This window comes from Balaenoptera physalus, assembly GCF_965194825.1.
Source record: "Balaenoptera physalus genome assembly, chromosome: 5".
Classification (NCBI taxonomy): Eukaryota; Metazoa; Chordata; class Mammalia; order Artiodactyla; family Balaenopteridae; genus Balaenoptera; species Balaenoptera physalus.
In genome coordinates, this window is record NC_138884.1 from 55,545,908 (window position 1) to 55,559,103 (window position 13,196).

At 39.5% G+C, this 13,196-nt stretch overlaps 1 protein-coding gene across 4 annotated transcripts in view; it reads right to left on the reverse strand.

Moving 5' to 3' along the window:
- The window catches only part of LOC309661848 (uncharacterized protein), a 635,889-nt gene that overhangs the window by 518,887 nt on the left and 103,806 nt on the right, over positions 1–13,196 (reverse strand). For all 4 annotated transcript variants that reach the window (XR_014264298.1, XR_014264299.1, XR_014264300.1 and 1 more), the window contains exon 3: positions 6,229–6,341. Coding sequence is in view for 1 of the 4 variants with exons in the window: in XM_082463988.1 (XP_082320114.1) it covers positions 6,229–6,341 (113 nt within the window). In the remaining 3 variants the exon portion in view is untranslated. The remainder of the gene's footprint in view (positions 1–6,228; positions 6,342–13,196) is intronic.

Genomic DNA, 13,196 nt, shown 5'->3' on the forward strand with positions numbered 1-13,196 from the left:
AGACAAGTAGGAGTAGGAAGAGAAGGATAATTATGAAGGGAAGAAAAGAGGCAAGAGAGAGGAGAAGGGAAGAACAGAAAAGAAAACCAGCACTAATTTCAGAAAAGAGTATGGCTTAAGGGCAAGGTTATGTCACAGGGTATACAGTAGGTGATTTTTGGTGGTATGTAGATTCTGAAAAATATTTATGTATTATGTATTTTATAGTTATCTTTTGGCAATTAAATTGATTATTTTTGTTTTACACTTCTAGGAATGACATAACATTTCCTATTTTAAAAAATGTATTCAAGGAAAAAATAAGAAATCAGTTTAAGGGAAAAAATATACTAAGTTCTTAATCTCCAGAATCCCCAGATCTCTCAACAATACAATGGGATATAACCTGTCTTTCAAGATTGCTATGATAACTAGCAATAAGGGTATATCTAGTACAATGCCTGGCAGGCTCTCAATAATAATTAACAAATATTATTACTATTAATATTTTAAGTACCTAGCATGTGCCAAGTGTAATAAAACTTATTTTATTAATGGAAACATAGAAAAGTAAAAAAATAAAGGCAAAACAAATCTGGAGAAACAATTATATTACAAGATTAGCAGAAAGAAAAGAGTGAGGTGGTCATTAATGATAGTGAATTAAAGCAAAAACTGAAGTTAGAAAATAAAAAGTTGATTAGAAGAAATTAGGGTGGCACTTCCCTAGTGGTTCAGTGGTTAAGAATCCGCCTGCTAATGCAGTGGACACGGGTTCGATCCCTTGTCCAGGAAGATCCCACATACCACAGAGCAACTAAGCCCGTGCACCACAACTACTGAGCCTGCGCTCTGGAGCGGGTGAGCCACAACTACTGAGCCCACGCGTCACAACTTCTGAAGCCTGCACACCCTAGAGCCCGTGGGCCGCAACTACTAAGTCCACGCACTGCAACTACTGAAGCCCGTGTGCCCTAGGGCCTGAGTGCCACAACTACTGAGCCCATGTGCTGCAACTGCTGAAGCCCACGTGCCTAGAGCCCATGCTCTGCAACAAGAGAAGCCACCACAATGAGAAGTCCGTGCACTGCAACAAAGAGTAGCCCCCGCTCGCTGCAACTAGAGAAAGCCTGCGTGCAGCAACAAAGACCCAATGCAGCCAAAAAAATAAATAAAAATTTAAAAAAAAAAGAAGAAACTAGGGAGATAGGAATAAAACTGGGAGTCAGATACTGTAGAAAACAAGATGGTGGCATGATTTTGAGATGGAGTTGAAGGACCCAAGGTGAGGCTCGACTCATCAGGTTGCTGAGCAAAGAAGAGAAGCAGAGGGTCTTGACCTGGAGACCATGGTAGGCTCTGGGAGACCCCTGAAACCACTAAAACTGGGTGGTGAAATATTATGCATGCAAGTATAGGAGCAAGCATTTTTCTAAATAGAGGGTCCATGTCTCCCATCAGATTTTCAGAGATTTGTGGCCTCAAATTTTTAAGTATTTCTGACTGAGCTAGATCAATTAGTCAACTGAAAACATCTGGAAGCTGTTTTTCTATATAGGCAGTATTCCAAGTTTGCCAAGTATTGGAATCTTGCTGTACTTAGAAAGTCTGGGGAAGAGGGGCCAAGTGTTGAGCTGAACCCATAATGGGCAAGTCCCAGATCCATCACCATTATTTTCCAAAGTGGATTTCTGTTAAGCTATGGCCAGACCTGCTCTAGGCCTGATGGACAGAGAAGCAATCAGTATATGAAAACATGTAGCTATAGCATGGCAAGATTTTCCTTAGATGACAATGACATTGATCCTTGAATAGTGACATTCTAAGCATTAGAGATGGCAGTGAGCATGCCCTTCTGAGATCCTGCCTCCACCAGGTGGCCTTGACCACCAAACTCTTGGATGTACCTCTGAAGGAAATGGGGAGACCAAGGGGAAGTATATTCAGGCACTCATCCACCTAATCTCATTGCTCCCTTTGCACTGCTTCTTTCCTGGTTCAATAATAAACTGAAATTACCAGCAACCTTAAACCAAACCTAAGCCATCTTCACACTAGCCCATCCTTAGGGAACAGAGTCAGCCAGCCCCAAGCAGCTCTTTGGAGACTGCACTCGACCTATTTTATCACAACTTAGTACTCTCATAAATATTTCATAGATATCTGTAATTCTAAAAGCAAACAGAGTTTAGCACTTCAGCTGAAAAATCAATAGCAGTTATTTCAATAATTGTAGCTCATCCTGAAAAAGATTTTTCTTTGTTAATTTCTCTAAACAGAGAAGCAAAAGAAAATGGGTATCCCAAAAAGAGAGGCCAATTCAAGGGAAAAATGTAAATTCCAGAATACGCTTTCAAATATCTGTCTTTCCTAACTATTCCTAAACATTTATAAAATTTCCCCCTCCTATATTTTACATGTTTTAAAGGTGAGAAAAAACAAATGATGAAGAATGTGTTTCCCATGGTTGAAAGGATGCCACAATGCAAGTTCTACTAGGAACTCACCAGAAACTCCTCAGTAACAAGGATTTTGAGCACCACGAGAAATTACAAAATAAAACAATTAAAAATGGATCCACCGAATAAATTAATAGATAAATAAATAATTCAACCAATAATGACTTTAAGTGTTGATTTTTTTCAAGTGGAGGCTCAGCTTCCATTTCTAGTAAAAAAAAAAAAAAAAAAAAAGCTTTCCTGGCTAAGGTAAACAACAGTAACCAAAAACCCCACAAAACCATATTTAATTAAGGTCAGGATGACGAGCTCTTGAAATTCTGGTTTCTTGAAGACGAAGATCCTTACCTCAAGAACTAAGAGAAAGAGAATCCCAACAGACATTGTTAGTATATTTTTTAAGAACAACTTTAGTTTTGTATATAAATGTGACTTTCTCGTCTTAGAACATACATTTTTCTCTCAATTTGTTCAGTTTACAGCTAAGAACAAAACAGGAGGTCAAGCATAGTAATGGATAAGAAAAGTATAAAGGAATATTTTTCACAGTGACAAATCAAGCAGATATTTAGAGTCACATACATATCAATTCTTCTTAGGGGAATATAAAACAGTGACATTTTCCATTAGCAATTTTTTTCCACCCAGGTGGAGCACTTAGGAACCACCAGTACTTGGTAACCTACAGTGAAATGCACATTGGAGGTGTGTCCTCCGCTGAAAGGAGTCTCTTTTCTTTCTCTGAAGTTACTCTTTCACAGAGCTGAGGGGAGGCTCAGAGAGGTGCAGTGTGGGACAGAGAAAGGGAAAAAACCCTTTCTTCACACTCGTGCTGCTCTGAATGCGGACCATCTGTGCCCCCAGCTGGAGCACCGGCAATGGTCTGGCACTTGAACCACACCATATTTACAGATCTAAACACAAATGGCTACTGCCTGATTGTTTCATGATTCATTAGTCAGACAAGCTCTCCTCTCCTGCCAGCACAGCTGTTACAGAGTAAACCTTTGTCACTTAATAGGCCTGATTATTACTTTCCATCAAAGGTATTGATCTGTGTCACCTCTACTTAAGGGAAAGGGGGAGAAGAAAATGGGGGAATAAAATGTACCAGAAAAACAGGAACATGAAGAAGAAGAAGGAGGGCAAGAGGGGGACATTAGATGGGATGAGTGACACTGGCTTCCTTCCTTGCTCTCTCCTGTGTGACCTGAATATCTGGATCCGTGTCTTTGGCTGCCTGCCGTGACTGACTTGCTCAGAAAGGGGAGCCATACCTCACACAGTGTGCAGCCCTGAGCCCCCACACCACTGCGGTCACAGACCCTGACCACACAGATCACTGTTCAATGATGGGCACACGGTGAACTGAACCGGAAATCTGTATCAATTAATAAACCAAGCCAGTGTGCAGATCAAGTACAGGCTCCAGAGGGAATTTTTATAGCTCCTTTAATTATCTCCTTTTGTTTAACAAATAAAGTGAAGCTATAACCCTAGGCTGTTCCCTGACTGTGAGGCACAGCACCCGCCCAGGTGGAGAGGCGCTCCTGTCTAGCTGCCAGGCAGGCACGGCGGGGCAGAGCACCGGCTGGGGATGCTGAATGCCAGCTTGGCACCCTGGCCAGTGCTCTGCTTCTCTCTCACCTCTTTTTACCACTTTCCTCACTTTTTCCTTTCTTCCAAAACCTCAAAGGAACAAAAAGTGAGAGGATTTCCTAGGAGGAGAAAGACAAAGAAAGGCTATCGGAAATTACCCCAACTCAGTAAAAACCAAGGTAAAGATTCCCACCAACATTACCACCGAAGCAAGAATTTTAGAAAAGGAGACCAGAGATCATCTATCTAATCTTCGGATTTGCCTATAAGCAAAGGAAGCCCAGACAGGTTTAGAAGCTTCTTCCTACTACACGGTTTTTTGGGTGGGACAGCTGAGTCTAAAAGAAAAGTCCTCTGCTAACCCATTCAGAGCTCTTTCCATTCCACCAGCCACTCCTCCAATACCAAAATCTCAACTCAGACAGGGATTGTTTTAACTAATATTTTACCTCCTATAGCCTGATAGAAGATAAGCTCATAAAAGAATGAGAGCTTTGATCAGAACTTGTGGAATCATCCTCATTACAGTCACACTTTTGTAAACTACATCCATATCATAGAAAAATAGTATTTTACTTTATATAGTACACATATGTGTATGCAGAGATATCACACACAAGTAACCCAGTGCATGCATCCATGCAAATGGGCCTGGCTCTTACCACCACTTAACAGCTCCAGTCCTATGAGATTCCAGCATAGGCTGGTTGCCTTCCCTTTGTCTCCATAACACTCACTGTAATTGTTACCCAAATCTAGTATATTAATGAGACCTTTATTACTCCTTTTCCCCATCTCACCCTCCAATTGCAAGCACATGTCATTCCAGTTCACAAAAGGTCAACAGCCTTGCTAAGCCCATACTGTTTGTTTTACGGTGCTCAGCACAGGTGATGGATTGACAAGCCTAGACATTGGGACCCTCCATTGAGTGACCATCAATCGAAGCAAGAGACAAGGTTCACCCCCGCCAATTCAGTCCATTCAGAATTAAAGGGGATGGGCAGAACTTGGTTTGCTTAAGTTCCTTTCTTAAGATACTGCTAATGAGTATAGCACTGAGGAATATCTGAATGGGCTGGGGCCCTAGGGAGCTGAACAAGCCCATTTCATACTTATTTTATTCTCAGTAGGCCCTTGGCCAAGGGTAGGATGCTAATGGCTTGAGATCGCTTCTGACTCGGCCCAGATTTTAATCAGCAAACTGGCAGTGAAAGACCCCTTGTCCCATTTCCATGTCTATAGTTCTCCAGGTGGTTTAATTGTTCCACTTGATATCCATGTCCAGGGCCATCTAGTCATCTCCCCTTCCTCATTCCCAGTTACCAAATGGCATTGGGAATTTTACTCTTTGGAGCAGCATGTTAATGAAGCAGGCAGTGTATGTTTTGGTACTCATAAAAAAGAATTTTAACAGAAATCATAACCTTTATTCTTCTATATAAAACAGAAATCAGATTTGGAAGCAAATGAAATCTTAATGATAGCCAACTTTCAGCTTTTGAGCTTTCCAAACCAGAGTTTCTTTTTGTAAGTTACGTCTATCAGTTGACAGGACCAATATGATTTTACATGGGCACAGTTTGGCAACCAGGAACTCCACATAATTTACTGCACTTGAAATTCATATAAAAAGAAAGCTGTCAGCAAGTAGAAACTGATTAAAATAAAGGGCATTTGTTCTTAACAGGGGAGGAAAATCAGCTTATAGCCATAAAAAAGAAACTGATTGGCAAGAACTCATGTGAAAATGCCAAAGTATTAAAAACACACTTTGTTGTTTTCTCTATTTATATTCCACCTGATAATTTGATTTTGAATCTAAATACGCATTTCCCCCAGCAAATCAACAAAAACGGACCTTACCTAGAAATCTAGGTATGGTGACAAACAGCATTTGAAAGTATCCTCTAAAACAAAATCCTGAAAATTGTTTCAAATATATGACAGATGGTTTGTTATGCCTTAACAAATTTTGGTGAGGCAGGAAGAATAGGTATACTATCTCAGTTTTATAGACAAGACACTGACGTGTTGACAGGTCAAGGATAGATAAATATCATCAAACAATGTTTATAAAGCTCTTACATGTGGGGCGCCACTGTCTGGAATGCAAAAGAACTACTGGTTATAATGCCAAGAAGACTTATAAGATGGTGCAAAGAAAAATGACCTGAGTTCAAGGTCTTACCAACAGCTTTGTCTCTGGGGAAAGCCTGAGAGAAAATCCACTTTCTGGCATCCAGTGGTGCTCACGTGTTCTGGAGGTAGCCACGCAAAATGAACCCTGAGTCTGAGGACTTTCTATAAAAGTAAAACAAAACATATATGTGCAGTTAATTAAAACGTGCCTTTAAAAATAGGCATAACACTTGTTCTTATAGAGGTACATTATTTAACTAAATATACATGGAACAGCTGGGACTAAAGCCCAAAAAAATACATACAGCAGATTGCAATGAAAACTTACGGTTGTATTTAGTTACGTACATATTTTAATTTGGTGCATGCAACCAAAGCCAACAGTACTCAGGGCTGGATAATTGTTCTTTCTTGCTCCTAAAAATGGCAACACCAAAGTATGTCCTAGGAAATGCCTTTTTCGTTAAATATGTTTTCTTTATTTTTTCTGTATTTTATAGGGTGAATGCTCACAGAAATTTTTAAAAGGCACTGTATTTATATTTCTCATTTCTAAGTTTAAAACTCATCATAGTGCATCCTAAAATGTCTCTAGTCAATGTGGTACAAATCTGGATTGTAAAATGATAAATAAATAAATAGATGAGTAATAGCCAACACTTATGACTCACTATGTGACAATCATGCATATACTAACTCATTTAATCATCAGAATACCCTATAAATTAAGTTCTATTATTATCCAGATTTTACAGATGAGTAAACTGAGTCACAGAGAGATTAAATAACCTGCCTTACAACATACAGTTGATAAGCAGCAGAGATGGAATTCAAAACCAGGCTGTCTGGCTCCCAAGTCCATGCTCTTAAACTAAAATTTACAAATAAAGCTAACTCTACAGAGGCAGGGAGAGAAAGAAGGAAAAAGGAGGGAAGAGGAAGGAAGGAAGGAAAAGAAAGAGAGGGAGAGAAGGGAAGGAAGGGGGGAGGGAAGGGAGGGAGAAGAATAGAAATCTTTAAAAAATTGAGTCAAAAGAAAAAGAGAGGGAGGATTAATTTGCCTTTATAAGGCAATGGGGAAATTTGAAAAAATTCTCTTGAGGAATTAAAGGAAGTCTTTTTTGACAACTGGAACAGGTTTTTTTGAAAGGAAGGAGGAAGTGGGGGTGGGAGTCAGATGCCAATTGAACCCCGCTATGACCTTGGTGGAGGAGAAATGACTGCAGATTCAGTCCTTCTGTGCCAGATCTCAGGGCCTCCCTTCCAGGAATGCATCCATCTGCCCCAGCATCCTGAACATTTCAAACACTGCTCCTCCCCACTTGGACTTAAGAAGATGTCAAGGGATAAGACACCCGGAAACCTAAAATACAGGCGTAGTGATGCATGGTCACTTGGCAACAGTGGGGTATACTTAGCTTCATGCCAACGAATGGAGCCTGCTTTCTTGCCAGCAGCCCAGACGTTAAGCAAACAGACAACACAGCAGAAGCAGGGGCACAGAAGCAGAAGGGATCTGTCCAGCAGGGGAGAAATCTTCCACACATTCACGGAAAAAATGCAGAAGATAAGAAGAATAGATTATCACTGACGGTAGCAGCAGGATATTTGTGATGAGAGAAAGTACTTGTAACTCAGCAGTAATGTGGACCATATTAAGTGGAAACAGAAATATCATGTAATGATATGTCACTTACTGAATGCTTGGAGGAGCAGCCCACAAAAATAAGCAGAGATGCCAGTCTGTTTTTTGGACTTACGTAGAGCTAGAAATGAAGGTCATCAGAAACCTTATGCCTGAGAGTTTTGTGGTTTGAAGGAGATGAGGGTTTGTTCTATTTTCTTTTCTTTATTTTTTTTTCTTTGATACATTAGCCCCCTTTGGGTAGCCTCCCGGGGTGTTTAGAGAGTAGAAACAAAGATTTAATAGGCCAGGTGGCCTTATTTGGAACCTTTGCCAGATATCTTAGTGCAGGTATTTGCCACTAAAGCTTGTCAAATAAATTATGACTCTGAACTTCTAGATAGTGATTTTTTGTGGTAAATGGATCAGAATGTTGAGTATGGTATAAATAATCAGCATAATTACCATTCAGTGAATGCCTACATGTGCTTTTTGGGCATGGGCTAAGTGCTCTAATCCTTACAACAATCTTGAGGGAAGTGCTGTTGCCCCTATTTTACAGAAAAGAAAACTGAGACTTATAGTGGTTACAGGAGCAAAGCCAGGAGTCCACTCCAGGTTTGTGTTTCTCCAAAGTCCTTGCTCGCAAAAGATGTTGCCTTTAGAAATGTCACCAGGAATATTACAGTAACTACACTCCAACCAGCAGCCCTGAGGTTTACCATCAGCACACCCTTGGCTCACTGACACATGTGACTGCTTCAGCCTTCAACCCTTTGAAAAAGCAGGAATATGACGACAATGCAGCAATAGGAGTAGTGCAAAGAGCATTAGACAAAATTTGAAAAGAGTTGGGTTTTGGACTTGACTCTGCTTCTAATTCTCAGTTTCCTTGGGCATGTTCTTAAGCCCTCTGAATCCCTACAAAATAATGGCAAAGAGACCTGCCAGATGACTCAATGAAAATATGAAGCAGGAATGCACTTTTTAAACCTCTATATATGCAACACTCAGATTATAACTCGGGTTTACGCAGCCTCAACCGCTGAAATGGAGATCAGTGTTTCCCCTTTATCACTCCTTGTCCTCAATCAGCAGCCACAGATACTAGATGCTGCCATGAGAAACATTCTCCGAACGCTAGAAATTGTGCAGGATGAGCCTGAGCAAATCGACCATAAATTGGGTGTAAGGCCAGCACCAGGGCAAAGACAGAAAAGGAATCGGTGATTCTTGAACTGCTCTGTGCCACTAACAAAGGGCAGAAAGGGATGAATATTTCCCTATTTTCTTAATGCGTGTTGTTGAGATTGGCATGTGATGAATGCAGGAAAATCAAATCCTATTGCCTTCTGACTGCATCATTATACAGAATGTGAATATTGTATAAATCTATGAGGTATTCAAAAATACATAGACCTATCAAAATTCTGTTCTTGCCTCTACTTGCAAAATTATTCCATCTTTCTTCCTAGAAAGCCGCAAAGTCAGGACTCTTACTAGATCTTGTGGCTCCATATCCTTTGAAATTGCATTTAAAAGTAGTTCCAAAATCGTCAGATTTCTACCAATGTAGTTAGAATTTTTATGGATTTAACTTTTTGAATTAGGAACTCTTAAAAATCTGATAAAAGCCATGGATCCTTTCCTTAGATAAAGGGGCACACACACACACACACACACACACACACACACACACACACACACACACAAACACAGGACTGTACAATAAGAAGCCCATCCACGGGCCCCTCAGGGTTTATGGACCCCCAAGGTGAGAACTCCCAGAGCTCACATCTTGTTGTACAGGTTAATACACAGCATACACTGCACAGCTATGCTTGGCCAAGGGGTGAAGTAGGGACTGAACTCCAGTCCCCATACCACTGACTAAGCCATGTTGTATCTGCCCAGAGTGGGTGCTATGTTCTAATTTGTGCAAAGATGCCAAATAGTCACAGCACTGTCCTGGGACCAGCTCGCACCAGCTGTCAAGCTGAGCCCTTTGTGTGTGTCTCCTCCCAACTCCATGTTCAGTGACAGTCATGTTGAGAGCTTGAAATCAGCCATGATGTGAATATTTACACCAAGGAAACTAGTAAACTCTACAAAGAAAAGCTGTCCCCAACAAGAGAGCCAGTTGTTGAAGATTTACTGGCATATCACTGCATATGGGCTAGTAGAGACCCTGAAAACCTCTGTCCTGTATTATGTAGATTTGAAATGAAAAGCAGAAAACACAATTTAAAACCACATCCTAGTTTCCTTTCAGCCTGTACTAATTGCTTCTAGGACAAGGATATGTGGGGCCTGACTTGTTTTGAGCACAGACTTCACAGCTAACAGTTGCTGAAGAAGGTATTCACAGAGGGCTGCTGGAAAAACTCGTTCCCATTCGATCCCAGGGGAATCTAAAGACAGTATCCCAAGCTACAAACCTATGTTTTAAACATCGCAGCACTGAGAGCAGTAACTGCCATAGAACCATTAAGAAAACAAAACTAATGATGGTTGCAAAATAAGTTTTAAGATAAGGATTAAAAGTAAGAACTGATGTGGAAAGCAAATCTAAAGTCCCAATCCTCCTTGCAATGCCAAGGAAGAAAATCCTTGGCCATAACAGGCATAAATTGTTGTGGACTGATGTCAGGTTTCTTCTGTAGGCTTTTTGAAGAACTGATCTTTACAACTGAACTCTGTCTTGAGCTGATTCTCTTAGGAAGGAAAAAATAAAAAAATAAAACAGTCAGGTCAAACGATTGATTCCAGTTTTGAATTACAGAGGGCTATTGATTTTTCATTAAGGTTCCTGTGTGGCTCTCAAGAGGAGGGAGAAAGAGAGGAAAGTAATTCATTGATCAGAGCGGAGGGCCATGTTCATTTATTGGCTTCCTGCCACGTCCCATTATTCCCGATTCTAAATGTATATTGAAGTCAGTTTATTTTCATCATTGCCTCCTGTCACCAGAAACGTCTCCCAGTAACTATTAGTTTAATCATCCTTCTCTCACAGTGGTAATGAGTGATAATATCCAACATGATCCTGAATTCGTGAATGTTATTCATTGGATTACAGCGTTGCTCCCCCCAAGGCTCTAGTTAAGAGTCTGTCAACACTTTAATCGTCTAAAAAAAACCACATAAATAGTTTGAAGACTTTTTAAAACGTATGTTAATTTTTTTTTAAAAACCTGCAGCATTTTTACCACTGTTATTTAAAAAACAAACAAAAAAGGAACTTCCCTGCTCTCCTGGAAGAGCCATGGTTTTTGATCCAACAATGACGATAATTTTAGAGAGTGCATGAAACCTACCCAAATCAGGTATCATATATCTACCAAAGCCACTGGAACCCAATCTAGAGAACCATCAAGTACATGCAGAATAAATCAGGCATTCCACTTAGTACCCTCATTTCATTTGCAGAAACAATCTTCAATTTGTCTGTACTGTCTTGTCTCACACTTGAACCTCTGCTTTACATATTAGCAAACTGAGGTTCCAAGAGACTGAACCACTCAGGATCACCCAACAACGTGGCACAGTGGGGAACAGAACCCACATTCCCTGGCTTCCGTATCACTATTTGTTCCACAACAACATGTTGCCGTTTTAATAATCTATCCTCTCAATTCATGCGATATTTATAATGCATAAAAATCAGAAGCTGACTTTAATATCAAATCCTAGAAATGCTGTTAATGATCTTTTCTTTTCCTCATCTACAGATAGGACCACATTTCCCATTAAGCGCTATCTCACATCTAGGTAGAGTAATAGCTGCCCACATTATGTGAGTGCCTACTCACCCCCCAAGAGTTCTCAATCTCAATCTCAACCCCTCCAGATCATCTGCCAAGGGACTCGTGTACATTAACGTTTCTCAGTGAATTTTCCTAACACCCTGTGAGAGGTGGGAGGAATGTTCCCATTTTATAGATGATCTGGCAAAGGCTACAGCAGAAATAATTTACAGAGCCAGGACTCAGAGTCAGGCCTTATCGTTAACGAGGTCTCTTTCCACTACACCACAGCTCCCTCTGGTGCCAAAATTGACAGTGGGAACTATTATAAACAACTATGGAAAAAATATTTAAAAGTAGTACACCAATAAATCGAGCTGGAAAATATCATAGAAAAAAATCCCATTCAGAGTAGCAAATAAGAATATAAAATGCCTACAAATAACTATGACAAAAAAGTGTGAAACATAGACTAAAACTATACAACTTTACTGAAAATGTAAAATAAGATCTAGCTAAACAAAGAGATACAAAATATTTTAAATGTGTGAGTTCTTTCCAGTGGGATATTTTGGGGAAAAAAGCATGATAAAACTATTCTAAAACTCCTCTGGATGAGCAAACTATACAAACACAAAAGGTTTTTGGAAAAATAAAAACAATGAAAGGGCACTCACTCCATCAAACATCAAAATGTAGTTTAAAACTTATTTAAAACAAATTGAGAACCTGTGCAAAAATCAACAGACAGATCAATGGAACGAATTAATTGGCCATGAAACAGACTATAACATATACAGTGAAGAAAACATTAAGTAATCAGAGGAAAAATTATATATTTGAAAAAATTAAATTTGATACTCATTGTACAAAGTACACCAAAATGTGTTTCAGATGAATTACAGAGTTAAATGATTTTTTAAATTCTATAAAACAGGAGGAAAATAGAGATAAATATTTAACTTATGAAAGTATTTTATCAGTATAAAACCTGCAAAATTATGATGGAAAAATAGATTTTACTATATTAAAATGTAAAATGTCTATTCAAACATCACAAACTAAAAAAATTAGATTCAAGTCACACACACGCAAAAAACAAAAAAGTTCTACCTCACTAGTATTCAAAATCACCAATTAAAATGACATCATGATAACATTTTTATCTACTGAATTGACAAAACTATTTATTTTATTTATTTATTTTAACATCTTTATTGGAGTATAATTGCTTTACAATGGTGTCTTAGTTTCTGCTTTATAACAAAGTGAATCAGCTATACATATACATATATCCCCATATCTCTTCCCTCTTGCGTCTCCCTCCCACCCACCCTCCCTATCCCTCCCCTCTAGGTGGTCACAGAGCACCGAGCTGATCTCCCTATGCTATGCGGCTGCTTCCCACTAGCTATCAGTTTTACATTTGGTAGTGTATATATGTCCATGCCACTCGCTCATTTTGTCGCAGCTTACCCCTCCCCCTCCCCGTATCCTCAAGTCCATTCTCTAGTAGGTCTGTGTCTTTATTCCCATTCTGTCCCTAGGTTCTTCATGACCCTTTTTTTTTTTTAGATTCCATATATATGTGCTAGCATACGGTATTTGTTTTTCTCTTTCTGACTTACTTCACTCTGAATGACAGACTCT